This window comes from Borostomias antarcticus (genome assembly GCF_949987555.1).
Source record: "Borostomias antarcticus genome assembly, chromosome: 31".
NCBI classification, from domain to species: Eukaryota; Metazoa; Chordata; class Actinopteri; order Stomiiformes; family Stomiidae; genus Borostomias; species Borostomias antarcticus.
The window spans coordinates 2,727,402-2,744,492 of NC_140264.1; the positions used below are offsets into that span (position 1 = coordinate 2,727,402).

Genomic DNA, 17,091 nt, shown 5'->3' on the forward strand with positions numbered 1-17,091 from the left:
AACACTGTGTGTGTGTGTGTGTGTGTGTGTGTGTGTGTGTGTGTGTGTGTGTGTGTGTGTGTGTGTGTGTTTGTGTGTGTGTGTGTGTGTGTGTGTGTGTCAGACATTTGAACACAGTTGACACATTTCTTAGAATGTACTATATATATTTTGATGAAGTAGATGGAACTTTACAGATAAGGGTCATGTATCAAATGTCTGTCTTGTAACTTGTTAAAACTGTGTGTGTGTGTGTGTGTGTGTGTGTGTGTGTGTGTGTGTGTGTGTGTGTGTGTGTGTGTGTGTGTGTCAGACATTTGAACACAGTTGACACATTTCTTAGAATGTACTATATATATTTTGATGAAGTAGATGGAACTTTACAGATAAGGGTCATGTATCAAATGTCTGTCTTGTAACTTGTTAAAACTGTGTGTGTGTGTGTGTGTGTGTGTGTGTGTGTGTGTGTGTGTGTGTGTGTGTGTGTGTGTGTGTGTGTCAGACATTTGAACACAGTTGACACATTTCTTAGAATGTACTATATATATTTTGATGAAGTAGATGGAACTTTACAGATAAGGGTCATGTACAGTATCAAATGTCTGTCTTGTAACTTCTTAAAACTGTGTGTGTGTGTGTGTGTGTATTCTTCTTCAGATGCAGAGTTTGTGGACACTCACAGAACAGCGCTTATTCAGAGGGTTACTGCGGTGATGTCCATAGCAGATGAACTGCTCCAGAAGGGTATGATCCCTGATGAGCTCTACTCTACCATCCGTACCACCCGGACCAGACAGGAACAGATGAGGGAGCTGTACGAGGCTTTAACCTCTGGGGGAGTAAAGGTCAGCTCCAGGTCAGGTCCAGGACCTTGGTAAACTCTGTTGTTAGATTATGTTTATTTAATCTTGTCACAAACAAATAAGTTGTGTTTCTTATTCTTATCTATAACTGCACCATAACAACAATGAACTCCAAACTATCTAAGAGACAACATATGGAGAACATACTGCACCAGAGCTCTACCAAGTTAGCCTGATAATCTATAGTAAACTGTGTGTGTGTGTGTGTGTGCACACGCGCATGTGTGTTTGTTCATCCCGCGCTTCTGTCTGTGTGCTACAGTAGCATTGTTGTCCCCTCCAGAAGGTCATACTGCTACAAGAACACAATCATCCTTTATCATTCCTGAGGTTGTGTAGGACAGTATCATCCTTTATCATCCCTGAGGTTCTGTAGGACAGTATCATCCTTTATCATCCCTGGGGTTGTGTAGGACAGTATCATCCTTTATCATCCCTGAGGTTCTGTAGGACAGTATCATCCTTTATCATCCCTGAGGCTCTGTAGGACAGTATCGTCCTTTATCATCCCCGAGGTTCTGTAGGACAGTATCGTCCTTTATCATCCCTGAGGTTCTGTAGGACAGTATCATCCTTTATCATCCCTGAGGTTCTGTAGGACAGTATCGTCCTGGTCTTGGACATCATGGGTCTTGTTTTTCCTTATCATTTCAGAAGGCGTAGCCAAGGCCACACCATGCAGTGCCACCAAACAAAGGTGAGATATGTAAAATCAGGAGAATGTTTTTGTTAGAAGGGTCCATTGTGTTTCACAGATCTATACACTGCTACTGTATGAGGATTCTGCTTGTACTGGATGTTGTTTTATGCTTTTTATTCTTCATGTCTCACTCTACATTTTCACTTTCTCCCATTCTCCCCTGTGCTGAACCAAAAAAGAGTTAAAGACACACTTCAAGACAGTTTGAAGAAAAGTTTCAGATTCATGTTTGAGGGGACTACAGAAGACAGAAAAACTCTCCTCAACAGCATCTACACAGAGCTCTACATCACTGATGGGGAGAGTGAAGAGGTTAATACAGAACATGAGATCAGGCGGATTGAATCACTCCAAAAATCATCAGTTACTTCTATCAACTGTAATGACATCTTCAAACCCCGACCCAGACAAGAAGAACCCATCAGAACTCTGATGACGAAAGGCATGGCTGGTATAGGAAAGACAGTCTCAGTGCAGAAGTTCATCCTTGACTGGGCAGAAGGGAAAGCCAATCAGGATATAGATTTCATCTTTGTGCTTCCATTCAGAGAGCTGAATTTGATCCAGGATGAGCAGTACAGTCTGCATGACCTTCTGTGTTACTTTCACCCTGAACTTTCAGAGATAGCAGACGCAAGCATGTTTGCATCTTCTAAAGTTCTGTTAATCTTTGATGGTCTGGATGAGAGCAAACTTCCATTCAATTTCAGTCAGAACAAGAGGTTGAGGGATACCATGAAGACATCATCAGTGGACATGCTGCTGACAAACCTCATTGATGGAAATCTGTTTCCCTCTGCTCTCCTCTGGATAACCACTCGACCAGCAGCAGCCAATAAGATTGAACGCCAGTGCATTGACCAGATGACAGAAGTACGAGGCTTCACAGACCAACAGAAGGAGAAGTACTTCAGGAAGCAATTCAGTGAAGATGAGGAACTAGCCAACAAAATCATCGATCACATCAAGAAAAACAGAAGCCTCTACATCATGTGTTACATACCTATCATGTGTTACATCACTGCCAAGGTTCTAGCACCTATGCTGAGTAAAAACAAGAAAGGAGAGATCCCTACATCTCTGACTGAGATGTACGTTCACTTCCTGATCACTCAAACAGGGGTGGCGCTTGGAAAGTATGAAGAGAGAAACGAGAAAGATCAATCTAGACAGAAGATCCTGAAATCAAGAGACAGCGACATTCTGAAACTGGCCCAGCTGGCATTCCAACAGCTGCTGAAGGGAAATCTCATATTCTCAGAGGAAGACCTGAACAACTGTGAAATTGATTTCAATAAAGCAGCAGTGGAAAGTGGATTGTGCACAGAAATCCTAAAGAAAGAGGATGGGCTGTATGATAAGAAAGTGTACAGCTTTGTGCATCTGAGCTTTCAGGAGTTCCTTGCTGCTATCTATGTGTTCTACTGCTGTGTGAGAAACGACATCAGTTCACTGGAGTCTCTCCTGGAGAATGTGTCGACAGAGCTGCCCCTGCATGAGGTGCTGAAGAGAGTTGTGGATGAATCTCTACAGAGTAAGAATGGACATCTGGACCTGTTCCTCCGCTTCCTGCTTGGCATCTCACTGGAGTCCAACCAGACTCGCTTACAAGGCCTTCTGCCACAGACAGAGAGCAGCTCAGAGACTGTTGAGGAGATGAAGAAATACCTTAGGAAGCCAGATGTGGAGAACCTCTCACCTGAGAGGCAAGTCAATCTCATCCTCTGCTTGACTGAGATGAAAGACAGTTCAGTACATGAAGACATTCACAAGTTCGTCACCAGATCGAGATAAACGCGCTCTCTCAGGAGATCACTGCTCAGCACTGGCCAACGCACTTCTGATGTCACAGGGTGTGCTGGATGAGATGGACCAGAGGAAATACAACATAGCCAAGACGGGGCATAACAGACTGATCCCAGCTGTGAGGAAATGCAGAAGGGCAATGTAAGTATTGATGTCAAACTCACACACATCACACTAGTATGAATAACTCAGGCCTAATGTTGATGTTATTGCATGATGATAATTTAATTGTCCATGGTTTCGATGGTTTTTATATTGTTTTTTATGGATCTACAGACATGGTGTGATCATTTTAAAGGATAGTGTTTTTCAGCTCTGTTGCTTTTCTGGTCTGGAAATGTGTTTCCTCTAGACAGTAGGAAGGGAGTAGCTGAAGTAACATGAAACATACAGTAGGTCTGTGAAAGAGATAGAGATGGGATTTGAACCATGGCTGCCAAGAGACCTACAGTCAACAATCCTAACCACTACACCAAACTCCAGCTCATGAAGGACATGTTCTCTGTTTCTACAGACTGACTGACATGACGCTCAGCCTTGAGGACTGTGAATCACTGGCCTCCACCCTCCAGACACCAGACTGTCCTCTGAGAGAGCTGCACCTGAAGAACATTAGCATCTTTGTAAAGAGGATACTGGATGATGATGATGATGATGATGATGATGATGATGATGAAGACCTGAGTGTTACTTTCGCTGCCATGAGAGGTCCACACTGTAAACTGGAGACACTGAGGTCAGTATCTACAGGAGTTTTTATAGGTGACAACCCTAAAATGGACACATGGTTGGACAGTCTGTTAGTCTCACATTGTCACTCTTAGAGCATGTTCATATGCAGTCTTTTTTCAGTTCAGTTGATTTTCTGGTGACTCACTGACCCTCAGATATATGGGACACACCAGGTGGGAGAGATGGGGAGAATATTTGAATGTTTTAATGTTTAACATACATTGTTACTATTGACTTGTTACTAACCATTTATGTGAATATTCAACTCAGCTGACTGATGCAGTATCACTAAACACACTCCCATCACATCTGTAGGGATTGTATATTTCAGTCAGGAAGACTAGTGTAATCGTTTTGAGGGACATGTTGTCAAAATAGTGAACATACTGTACTCTACTAATCAGGGTTAGAGCAGACTATAGTTCAGGGAAGTTGAGTGTGAAAGTGCAAATATGTAGAATTCATATTTATCTGTCACTAACAGCAAATAACATGACATTTAAAAATAAAACTTACAACTCCGTAAATAGATGCAGTGTTTTTATACACTCCATCCACCACATTACAAGCTGTTCAACAAACCTGACAAGCACCACACCACAATAGACGTTCCATTACAAGGACAGTGGACATGTGTTTCCTCTAGACAGTAGGAAGGGAGTAGGTGGGGTGACAGGAGACATACAGTAGGTCTGTGAAAGAGATAGAGATGGGATTTGAACCCTGGTTGCCAACAGACCTACAGAAGCAGTCAGAGGTCCTAACTTCTACACTGCACTCCATCTCATGAAGGACATGTCTGTTTCTACAGACTAACTGAAGTGTATCTCGCCGATGAGGCCTGTGAATCCCTGGCCTCCTCCCTCCAGTCACCAGACTGTCCCCTGAGAGAGCTGCACCTGAAGAACATAACATGGTATGATGATGATGGTGGCCTGAAGGTCCTCTTCTCTGCCCTGAGAGGTCCACACTGTAACCTGGAGACACTGAGGTCAGTACCTTTACAGGGGTTTTTACATGATGACAACCCTAAAATGGACACATGGCTGGACAGTCTGTTGGTCTCACATTGTCACCCTTAGAGCATGTTCATATGCAGTCTTTTTTCAGTTCAGTTGATTTTCTGGTGACTCACTGACCCTCAGATATACTGTATGGGACACACCAGGTGGGAGACATGGAGAGAATATTTGAATGTCTTCATGTTTAACATTCATTATCACTGTTAGCTTGTTACTAAACTTTAATCCGGTAATATTTTATTAAACTGACTGATACCGCATGTCTACAAACACTCCATCACATCTGTAGGGATCGTATATGATGAGTTATTCCTTTATTTAAGTGTCATGCTTCAAATGCAGCCCAGCCCATGTGGACTTATTATAAATCACTTTCCGCTCAGTTTTTCATAAACAAAGATCAAACATATAATTAAAGAAACATCCAAAATACACACAAGATATTTATAATAAAACACAAAACACACCAAAACACATATAGGCCTGTGAACTCACCAGAGTTGGGTGTAACGCGCTACAAAAGTAATGCATTACAGTACCATATTGCTGTTGGCAGTAACTAAGCAATATAACATGTTACAGATACTGAAGGATTTCGGTATTATTGTTACAGTTACAATGTCAAATAATTTGTTACTTACGGTATTGAAACACACGCACAGGGAGAGGGAAGTTTATTGTTTGTGTGTTTGTTTGCTGGCATTTGATTGGGGGGGTGTGAACGGGAACGGGGGAGAATGAGGATGAATGAATGATTGGTAAAGTCCACTCACCTGGAATCTGCATAGCTACAGCGCAACGCTACATGACCAGCGAAGAGAAGACAACAATGGCTACAGGTGCTATGTTTTCACAATGGATACACTCCCATTATGAGAGAAAACCAAGCAACATAGATTCGATTTCTTTGGATTTCGATCTGCCCTTGATCCCCGAGACTTGAGGAGATTTGTGTAAGAGTATGTTGCCGAAGACATGCTGCCTCTGTCAACAGTAGAATTGAGCGCTTTTAGAAAGCTTATCATGAGACTTACTGGCCAAGTTCCAAGTGCCCTTTTACTCCACTGTTCAACTTTGAGAACCAGAAAAAGAACACGCAAAATGCACTTTCAGAATTAAAAACACATGCTTTAGGTATTTTAGTAGTATGTAATACTATCCCTCCAGAGCCCTAGGTATAGGTTAGGCTAGGTAGCTTCACTTGTGACTCAAGTGGTAGAGTGGGTCGTCCAATGACCGCAGGGTCGGCGGTTCAAATCCCGGCTTCTCTTCCTGTCCACATGTCGAAGTGTCCTTGAGCAAGACACTGAACCCCAAATTGCTCCCAGTGAGCAGGTTAGCATCTTGCATGACAGCTGCCACCATTGGTGTGTGAATGGGTGAATGAGAGGCCATTGTGAAGTGCTGTGGATAAAAGCGCTGTATAAGTGCAGTCCATTTACCATTCATCAGCCTTTGTAACAGGTTTCCTATCTAGCCAGCTTTTTGTAGGGCTACATATTGATATAGGTCAGCAATTAGGTTCAACCATGGATGCCAATTATTACATGATTATTCAGTTTGTTTATTATCTACAGTAGATTTGAAAAAAAAGTGTAAAAGATTAAAGTAAGCTAGCCTAGGCCTAGCTCGTAAAATATTGGTTTGCTGTATGTATAGTTTTATTTTCATACTCACATATGTCCAGGATTGTTTAAAATGTAATCTTATAAATAAATGAATTACTCTCAAATGAACGTAACTCGTAATGTGTAATAGTTAGGTTTTGAAAGTAGCTTACCCAGCACTGGAACTCACACATCATGTCAGGAGAGCCTGACATATCTTACTTAAAAACAGATTGTTCTCTAATCCAGGCCTTATAAATAAAACGGGCAATCTTAAATACTTCAGCCTTAATCCACTTCAGCTTCTGGCCATTATCTGCCCAGAACAGCTCAGGGTCTTGCTTTTGCATTTCATCAAACAAGGGAATCCTCAAATCATAATATAATGTATGATAAAATATGAAATGAAATTCATTTTCAACATCTTTTAGATCACAGCCCACATAATGCTGGAAAGAGCATATCCTGTTCTCTTCTGGCTTCGCTGTGAACCGACCTACTTCAATAGAAAGGGGAAGGATACCAGTTCTCAGCTGAGCACCACTGATCTCTGGCTGATCTCTGGTCAGTAGTTAGGAAGGACGTAACATAGGGCTCAGGACTAAAACACTGCTTCATCTGAACACATGAACGACATGTTCTCTGTTACTACACACTGACTAACGTGTGGCTCAACCAACTCTCTCCATGACTTCTAGCCTGTGAGTCACTATGTTGTCATTTACGTTTCTCTGTGTAGACTAAATTCTCACTCTAGTCTACTTGTTACTCAGCATGTTGTCGTGTATTTGCATCTCCTATTTAGGCTGGACAACTGTTTCCTGACAGAGAACAGTTGTGAGGAGTTGGCTTCAACCCTCAGCTCAAACTCCCACCTGACAGAGCTGGACCTCAGTCACAATGACCTGCAGGACTCAGGAGTGAAGCTGCTCTCTGATGGACTGAAGAGTCCCAACTGTAGACTGAAGATACTGAAGTCAGTTATTAGAAACATAACTCACCAATGAGAGATAAATATGTTGATAATTCCACAAATCAATGTATTTATGATGAAAAGGTAAACATTGATATGTAGCTGAGAATATATTATTCTTTATTTGGCAAATAATAGATTATTCAATTTCTCTTATGTCACTTGCTCTCATTTTACATCATGCATCATACTGGTAAACACATTGTATGCAGTTCCATCTCTCACCAGCAGAGTGCAGCAGAGTTGTTGTAATATCCTGATGACCTCTCTCTCTATAGGCTGTCTTTCTGTCGAGTCACAGAGGAAGGCTGTGCTGCTCTGGCTTCAGCACTCAGGTCAAACCCCTCCCACCTGAGAGAACTGGACCTGAGCTACAATCACCCAGGAGACTCAGGAGTGGAGCTGCTCTCTGATCCACTCTTAAGGCTGGAGAAACTCAAGTTAGTATTGATTAGTAATGGATGTTTTTGCCATTTTTTGCAGAGCTGTGTTTTTAAGTCCAGTTACTGTTGCTGTAACCATTTTCAGATTGTCTGTATTTCTCATGTTAGTCTGAGAACAGTGGGTCCTGATATTGGCTCCTGCCTCATCACTCTTTTAAGCAGTACTTCACACACAGACAGATCCTTACATTGAGTTATCACTGTTTGTCAGTTGTCTCCTTTCTAGACTGCACTTCATACAGTACATATGTTGTGTGTGTGTGTGTGTGTGTGTGTGTGTGTGTGTGTGTGTGTGTATCACTCTTTCACTCTCTTCCTCTGCCTCTCTCACAGTGTGGACCACAATGAAGAGATCTGGGTGAAATCACAGCTGCTTAAGAAGTGTAAGTTGTTGTTTTGAAGAGCTGTTTTGGTCAATGTACAAAACAATAACCTGAGGGAATCACATCCATCCATTGACTTGATATGTGGAAATGCTTGACCTCAATCTTTTGTTGACTCAAACATTAACCTTGTTGTTCCTGGATCAATTCATATTTAATTTTCCAAAATGTTAACATAGCCAGGAACACACACACACACACACACACACTCTAACACAGGTTGTAATCCAGCCTTTGTCCTCTCATCTGTAGATGCCTGTGATCTCAGTCTGGACCCAAACACAGCACACAGAGAGCTCTCTCTGTCTGAGGACAACAGGAGGGTGGAGAGGGTTGAAGAGGATCAGCTGTATCCTGATCACCCAGAGAGGTTTGATGAACATGAACAGGTGCTGTGTAGAGAGGGTCTGACTGGACGCCATTACTGGGAGGTGGATATGAAGGGGGATGGTCGGATAGGAGTGACATATAAGAGCATCAGCAGGAAGGGAGGAAACCGTGCCTGTCAACTTGGACTCAATGACAAATCCTGGAATCTGTGGAAGTGGCAGAACAAAGTCCATTTCTGGCACAATCAAGAACTGACTATTTTACCTGAGTGGTTACCTGTATCCAGCAGAGTAGGAGTTTTCCTGGACTGGCCAGCTGGCGTACTCTCCTTCTACAGGATCTCCTCTGACACAATGACCCACCTGCACACATTCCACACCACATTCACTGAGCCCCTCTACCCAGGGTTTGGGGTGAATGAGATGAACACCTCAGTGACCCTGTGCCAGGTAGAGTAGCCTCCCGTGTCCTGGAGGAACACCTTGGTCTCCATGGAAACACAGTTCTGTCCCCACACACCTGTGTGACCTGATGGGGTGTGGTTGATTGTAACCATGACTACAGATACAGAGGTTGTCCCAGGTCAATGTTGACATTGATGACCCCACTGTGGTCATGAGGAGATGAAGGGTTCTGTCCCTTTGACTGGACGTCCTTGTTCTGTTAGAGTGCTGCGCTGTAAAAGGACTTTCACTGTGAATAGCAGAGACTTGACTTGTTAAATCTATGATTGAGGTTGATATAATGTGTGACGTCTGTAAATATGATATAATGTATGATATCTGAGAATATGTCAATTTGTTCAATGTTTGTGTTGCAGCATGAATTCAACACAACACTCCTGTTTTATAATGAGAACCTTTTGATTTCATGACTTGTTCAAGATGAATAATTGAGATACTGTTTATGGAAACAATGATCCTGCAGAATATATGTTTTAAGTCGTGCATAAATTGCTCGTCTATGTACAGTATAATTGTTGTTTTGCACACTCTGTGATAATAAAATGCTAAATCTTCGTATTAACATGAATTCATATCATAACTCCCAAAGAGTATGTTTTTACTAGTGATATGAGATCTATTTTAGGTACTTACTGCCTGCGTGTGTGTGTGTGTGTGTGTGTGTGTGTGTGTGTGTGTGTGTGTGTGTGTTTGGTTGGAACTAAGTGTTTCTGGCTGGCCATATGGAAAGACAAGCTGCAGGTTGATACTCTAGCACCCAAGGAAAACGTGTGCCCACGTGTGTGTGTGTGTGTGTTTGTGTGTGTGTGTGTGTGTGTGTCTGCTTGCACACCCTGCCACACACAAACACTAGAGAAGGAATCCTATGCTTCACTAGTTGGTGTGTGTGTGGTTGACTGCTGCCGTCATGGTTACTCTTCTTGGTTTGCTAGGCTTGTGGGTCAGTGGTCATGTGACGTGACCAGGAAGTATGTAAATGTCTCTGCTTGTTATGATCACACCCTGATTAAGGCACTATCTCCAAAAGAGAGAAGAGTGTGTGACTGTGTGTGTGTGTATTTGTGCTCTGTGTTTACTCTTTAGTGCTACTCTACAGCCAGCATAGCTTTAGAACAGAGTCTCTCTGCCTCTCTATCCTGGACTCACTCAGTGGAACTAGAAGTCACATGTTAGGTTGACTAGATTTATGGACATCAGGGGCCTCATTTATCAAAGAGCGTGTAAATTCAGGTGTAAAAGAGGGCGTACGACGGAAACGAGAAAAGGGCGGACTGCCGCGTACGACGAGAATATTTACACGCTTTTCGGATCTATCAAAGATGGCGTACACGCTGCTGCGCCGATTTCTCAATCCCATGGGCCCTTTTCGAATCCAGCTCCTCTTCCCTCGCCCTATGCACTCCCCCTCGGTTTGCGCGTTCACGCGGAGGCCGCGCCATATTAAGTGCCATCCGAAACCAATTTGCGCCGAGTGGAAGTGGCTTATAACACCCTCGGTAGCGAGTCTGCACCATGGAGGTATAATATAACTGGAGACGGCATTGAAAATGGCTGCCTATTCATTTCAATGAAAGTTGCTCACCGGCGCATGAAGCCATTTGACGTAGTGGCCAAAGCCCGGTATTGCAAGTCACGTGACGGCATGCGGTCCAAGACCCTTATTTCCCATGGTTTGTGGATTATGATAGATAGGGCTAGAAAAGGAAAACAAAATTTTTCTCGGTATCATTCAGCATCAGAGACCAATCTAATCAATATAAACTTTTAATTCAATGGGTTTTTTTTGTTTTTGAAGCCACCAATACCTGTATCGAGCCATTTGAAACATGTGCTGTGCACGAGCCTCTGGGACGCTGGTCGCGCGTTCATGAGTCCTGCGAGCTCGGCGGAAAACCCGTCACCATAGGAAGACCCGCCCTACTCTGCCTCTGATTGGATAGTTTTAAGGAAGTCATGCAATGACGTCGGCTAACATTTGCTATGCTTTTAGCAATGAAGCTGCTATGATCATGCTAATCATAGATATGAACGTATGTCTATGATGCAAATGATCATGACATGTGGTTACTTTAGGACATTGTTGGAAAAGATCTAGAGGGTAAGTGGGTCAATGTTGAATAACTTAGCTAACATTATCTAATGTTACATTTCTTAATATTAACATCAACTATATTGATAGGCTAGGTTGCTATGCTAACGGTAGCTAATGCTAACGGCTTAGGGTTAACTTTAGTTAACGTTAGTTAATGCTAACGTTACGTTCGGAGGTCTCGGATGTATTTCAATTTTAACATAATGTTGAGCATGCTCAATGTGACATTGTTCATACATTGATTACAGTCTGTAATCTTGTATGGCGTTTTTAGCTATAGTGGGCTGATGCTACTATAGCATTTGCCACATTATACATCAAATTAATCAAGCATGGTTATTGTTATTACCTGAAGGCATTATTACCATTGCAAGTAAGCATGCCATGTATATGCCATGCCTGAAAATCTAATTAATATTGTGATTCTTCCCCATCATAGCTCATTGTACACTGATATAATCATTCTCCTTGCTTTTGCTAATACTCATCTCTTTTATCAAACTTTATGGTAGGAAATAAATCTGGCTGTGATTCGTCACTAGTGCTCATCCAGGCTGTTGTCTTCTCCCGCCTGGACTCCTGCAACTCCCTACTTGCTGCCATCCTGCAGCGTTGGCCATCAGACTCCTGGAGAAAGCTGCTGCTGACCTGGTGTTCAACAGCCCCATGTTCTTCCACACAACTTCCCTACTCCGTTCTCAGAACTGGCTCCCTGCGCTGTCCCATCCAGTTTAGGACTGTGGTGCAAGCCTACAGGGCAAATGAACAGCTCCCTCCGACCTCCAGGCTGTGGTCAAGCTCTGCTGCCTTGAGGTGATGTGTTACATTTGATTTGAGACTCTCATGGCTAGCTACGGTAGCAATGCTACCTAAATACCCCGAATAGGATGGAATTGGATGTCAATTATAATGCAGTGGCTGGACATCAGATGCGCCTTTGTGTGTAATGGCAATCACGTATAGCTATATACGGTTTGTTTTTACATCTGTCTTATGTCAGTATTAAAGTCGTGTTGCTATCTCCGCTGACCTCTCTCTTCCGGGGTCGACCAGCATCAGAGCTGGACGGACGACCTGCCGCTGTGTCAGATGTGCGTTGTCGGATCTGCGCCCAACTGTGTTTACGGCCCGGACGGCAAGGACACCCAGAACGAAGACGGGCACCTCCGATTCAGGTGCTAGCTCACCCAGAAACGACCCTCGGCCACACCCGGTGGGGGCTACACGTACTGTGGATATATAATACAGTGTGCAGCAGATTAGAGAACATGGTTGCAATGTCAGTATAGTGTGACAGTGATGACAGTTCACTGCAATTAGGACTGGGCGGATGTTGAAAGTATTAACACATCCTGTGTGTGTGTGTGTGTGTGTGTGTGTGTGTGTGTGTGTGTCCGTGTCCGACCAGAGGCGAGGATGGCTGCTTCCTGTATGGGGTGTTTAACGGGTACGATGGCAGCAGGGTGGCCAACTACGTGTCCCAGTGTCTGACGGCAGAGCTGCTGCTGGGACAGCTCAACTCCAGCCACACCGACGCCGACGTCCGCAGGATCCTCACACAAGTGTGTGTGTGTGTGTGTGTGCGCGTGTGTGTGCGTGGGTGGGCCGATGTGGGGTGTGCGTTGGTTCATTTACGCCGTTAAAAAACCGCCGTGTTCTGAATGTAGCAGTAGAAACCAGCAAGACGCAACGTGAATAAATATGAGTCTGACTAAACGCTGGTCAGTAGAGGCTTGAACAGAAGGACCAGATGAGCACACGCTACACCACACCTGCACATTCTGACATCTGAAGAATAGAAGAGAGTTGCAGCATATTGTTTAAATGCTAAAGATTTTATTGAAGTTTTAATTGAATCTGTGAACTGATGAACGGACCGTAATAGAACGTAGGGATGATGTTTTATGTGTAGTGATATTGAGGGTAATGTTTTATGTGTAGTGATATTGAGGGTGATGTTTTATGTGTAGTGATATTGAGGGTGATGTTTTATGTGTAGTGATATTGAGGGTGATGTTTTATGTGTAGTGATATTGAGGGTGATGTTATGCAGCGGTCCAGCCCTCAGAGAAGCTGCTGTGTTGTTGTTGTAGTTCAGTCAGTGGGCAGGAGTCGCCCTCTGCTGGCCAGTCTTCTTCCTGCAACAGCTGAAGCAGAAAGCCCTGGAGAGCGCGGAGGAGGCCCTTTGGAACCAGCCTCTGCTGGACCTCCTCTTCTTCTTCTCCTCCTCCTTCTCCTCCTCCTCTCTGCTGCTGGAGGACTCAGCAGGCTCTGGACCAGGACAGGAAACACACCATCACGCACAACAGGATATGACATCACAGCAAGTCTCATGAAAACAGAGCTTTGTGTGTGTGTGTGTGTGTGTGTGTGTGTGTGCGTGTGTGTGTGTGTGTGTGTGTGTGCGCATGTGTGTGCGTGTGTGTGTGTGTGTGTGTGTGTGAGTGTGTGAGAGTTATAGTGGAAGAGGAGTTTAAGAACAGACATGTAGGGGTCTTACCATCGCAGGACAGGGGAGTAACGCTGCTCTTTTTGGGTTTCTTGCTGGTCTTTTTCTTCTTGTCCTCTCTAGATGTCTTCTGTCCATCCTGGGGGACAGCTTCAGCTTCCTGACCACTGATCTGGGAATCAGAGAAAAGAAGACAAGCATATAAATACTGTAGAGTTAACGTCTAATAAAAACTCATTATTACTGTATGTATTCATTATGTGGATGTCAATACATTCATATTATATCTGGAGCTATCTATCTACTATCTAATGTATTTATCCTACTACTACTCAGGTCAATTCTAAACACGGCATGTGTGTGTGTGTGTGTGTGTGTGTGTGTGTCTGTGTGTGTGTGTATGTGCATGTGTGTGTGTGTGTGTGCGTGTATGTGCACGTGTGTGTGTGTGTGTGTGTGTGTGTGTGTGTGTATGTGCACGTGTGTGTGTGTGTGTTGTCTCCTTACCAACGAGGGGGTGTTTGGGAGGCTCCAGGAAGAGGTGAGGGAGGTGGGGGTCTGGTAGGAGGAGGAGAAGGAGGAGGAGTCTATCTCTCCAGACTGCTCACAGCTCCTCCTCCTCCTGCTCCTCCTCCTGCTACTCCTGTTCTTCTCCATGTTGCCAGTAGTAACACTCATAGCTGTGTTGAAAAATATGCTACTGTTACACAGTAATAACACTCATAACTATCATAACGTTTTAAAACATGCTCAGGTAAAACTATTATTAAGGTGAGAATGACTCTGGTCTACAGTAACATGAAAACACTAGACTGCCTGTAATATCATGATAACATTAGACCGTGTATAATAACATAACATTAGACTGTAATATCATGATAACATTAGACCGTGTGTAATAACATGATAACATTAGACTGTGTGTAATAACCTAACACTAGACTGTGTGTAATAACATGATAACATTAGACTGTGTAATAACATAACATTAGACTGTGAAATAACATGATCATATTAGACTGTGTGTAATATCATGATAACATTAGACCGTGTGTTATATCATGATAACATTAAACTGTGTGTAATATCATGATGACATTAGACTGTGTGTAATAACATGATCATATTAGACTGTGTGTAATATCATGATAACATTAGACCGTGTGTAATAACATGATCATATTAGACTGTGTGTAATATCATGATAACATTAGACTGTGTGTAATATCATGATAACATTAGACTGTGTGTAATATCATGATGACATTAGACTGTGTGTAATTACATGATCATATTAGACAGGGTCCAACAATAAGGATTGCCCGACTGCCCAGGTCAAGTAAAACGCCACGTCAGGCTAGTAAATCAAGCAAATCACTTGCCTCGGGAGAGTAGTAACAATAAATGTACTTTTTTTTAAACAAATTTTACCCACCCCCCCCCCCCCCCACCCAATTTTTATTATCGTCATCGATCATTGTCGTATCATAGCGAATGTTCTCTCTGGCACATAGCATAGCCCCCTCCCCTGGCACTCGCCGTTGGCCAATGAAGAACTCAGTAGGCTAGTAGAGTGACACATGGCTAGTAGGGTGACACATGGCTAGTAGGGTGACACATGGCTAGTAGGGTGACACATGGCTAGTAGGGTGACACATGGCTAATAGGGTGACACATGGATAATAGTGTGACAAATGGCTAGTAGGGTGACACAAGGCTAGTAGGGTGACACAAGGCTAGTAGCGTGACACATGGCTAGTAGGGTGACACAAGGCTAGTAGGGTGACACATGGCTAGAATTGTGACACATGGCTAGTAGGGTGACACAAGGCTAGTAGTGTGACACAAGGCTAGTAGGGTGACACAAGGCTAGTAGGGTGACACAAGGTTAGTAGGGTGACACATGGCTAGTAGGGTGACACAAGGCTAGTAGGGTGACACATGGCTAGTAGGGTGACACATGGCTAGTAGGGTGACACATGGCTAGTAGGGTGACACATGGCTAGTAGGGTGACACAAGGCTAGTAGGGTGACACAAGGCTAGTAGGGTGACACATGGCTAGAATTGTGACACATGGCTAGTAGTGTGACACAAGGCTAGTAGGGTGACACAAGGCTAGTAGGGTGACACAAGGCTAATAGGGTGACACAAGGTTAGTAGGGTGACACATGGCTAGTAGGGTGACACATGGCTAGTAGGGTGACACAAGGCTAGTACTGTGACACAAGGCTAGTAGGGTGACACAAGGCTAGTACTGTGACACATGGCTAGTAGGGTGGCACAAGGCTAGTAGGGTGGCACAAGGCTAGTAGGGTGACACAAGGCTTGTACTGTGACACATGGCTAGTAGGGTGACACAAGGCTAGTAGGGTGACACAAGGCTAGTACTGTGACACATGGCTGTCAGTCAGACGTCTTTCAAATGGTGCTGGGTGAAGACAAGATGTATGAGCTCAAGTGCGAGCGTTTCAATTGTCTTGGACAGAGGAGTTTAGTTGGGTCACTTGGCTGCATTAGAGGATGTGGGCTAAACTCCAACTATGCACAGTTTGCTGAAAGTTTGAGAGCAGGCTGGATAAAACTGGTTCGTTTTTATAGGGGCAAGTAAAATTTGACTTTGGGCAACGTTCTGATCCACTTGTCCGACCAGGAAAGTGAAGAAAAAACGTACTGTTGGACCCTGCATTAGACCATGTGTAATAACATGATAACATCAGGCCGTGTGTAATAACATGATAACATCAGACCATGTGTAATAACATGATAACATCAGACCATGTGTAATAACATGATAACATCAGACCATGTGTAATAACATGACAACATCAGACCGTGTGTAATAACATGATAACATTAGACCATGTGTAATAACATGATAACATCAGACCATGTGTAATAACATGATAACATCAGGCCATGTGTAATAACATGATAACATCAGACCATGTGTAATAACATGAAAAAATCAGGCCGTGTGTAATAACATGATAACATCAGACCATGTGTAATAACATGATAACATCAGACCATGTGTAATAACATGATGACATCAGGCCGTGTGTAATAACATGATAACATCAGACCATGTGTAATAACATGATAACATCAGACTGTGTAATAACATGATAACATCAGGCTGTGTGTAATAACATGATAACATCAGGCTGTGTGTAATAACATGATAACATCAGGCCATGTGTAATAACATGATAACATCAGGCCGTGTGTAATAACACGATAACATCAG

The 17,091-nt window shown here is 43.3% G+C and overlaps 1 protein-coding gene across 1 annotated transcript; it reads left to right on the forward strand.

The window, feature by feature from the left end:
* Positions 1 to 1,767: 1,767 nt before the first annotated feature.
* On the forward strand, positions 1,768 to 13,186 carry LOC311327319 (NACHT, LRR and PYD domains-containing protein 3-like; the record flags this gene model as incomplete). Its single annotated transcript, XM_084460352.1, has 10 exons — positions 1,768 to 3,314; positions 3,863 to 4,084; positions 4,892 to 5,071; positions 7,515 to 7,685; positions 7,961 to 8,122; positions 8,459 to 8,508; positions 8,761 to 9,287; positions 12,448 to 12,569; positions 12,803 to 12,956; positions 13,124 to 13,186. 10 exons carry the CDS (start codon positions 1,768 to 1,770, stop codon positions 13,184 to 13,186), a joined length of 3,198 nt encoding a protein of 1,065 aa, XP_084316478.1.
* Positions 13,187 to 17,091: the final 3,905 nt, after the last annotated feature.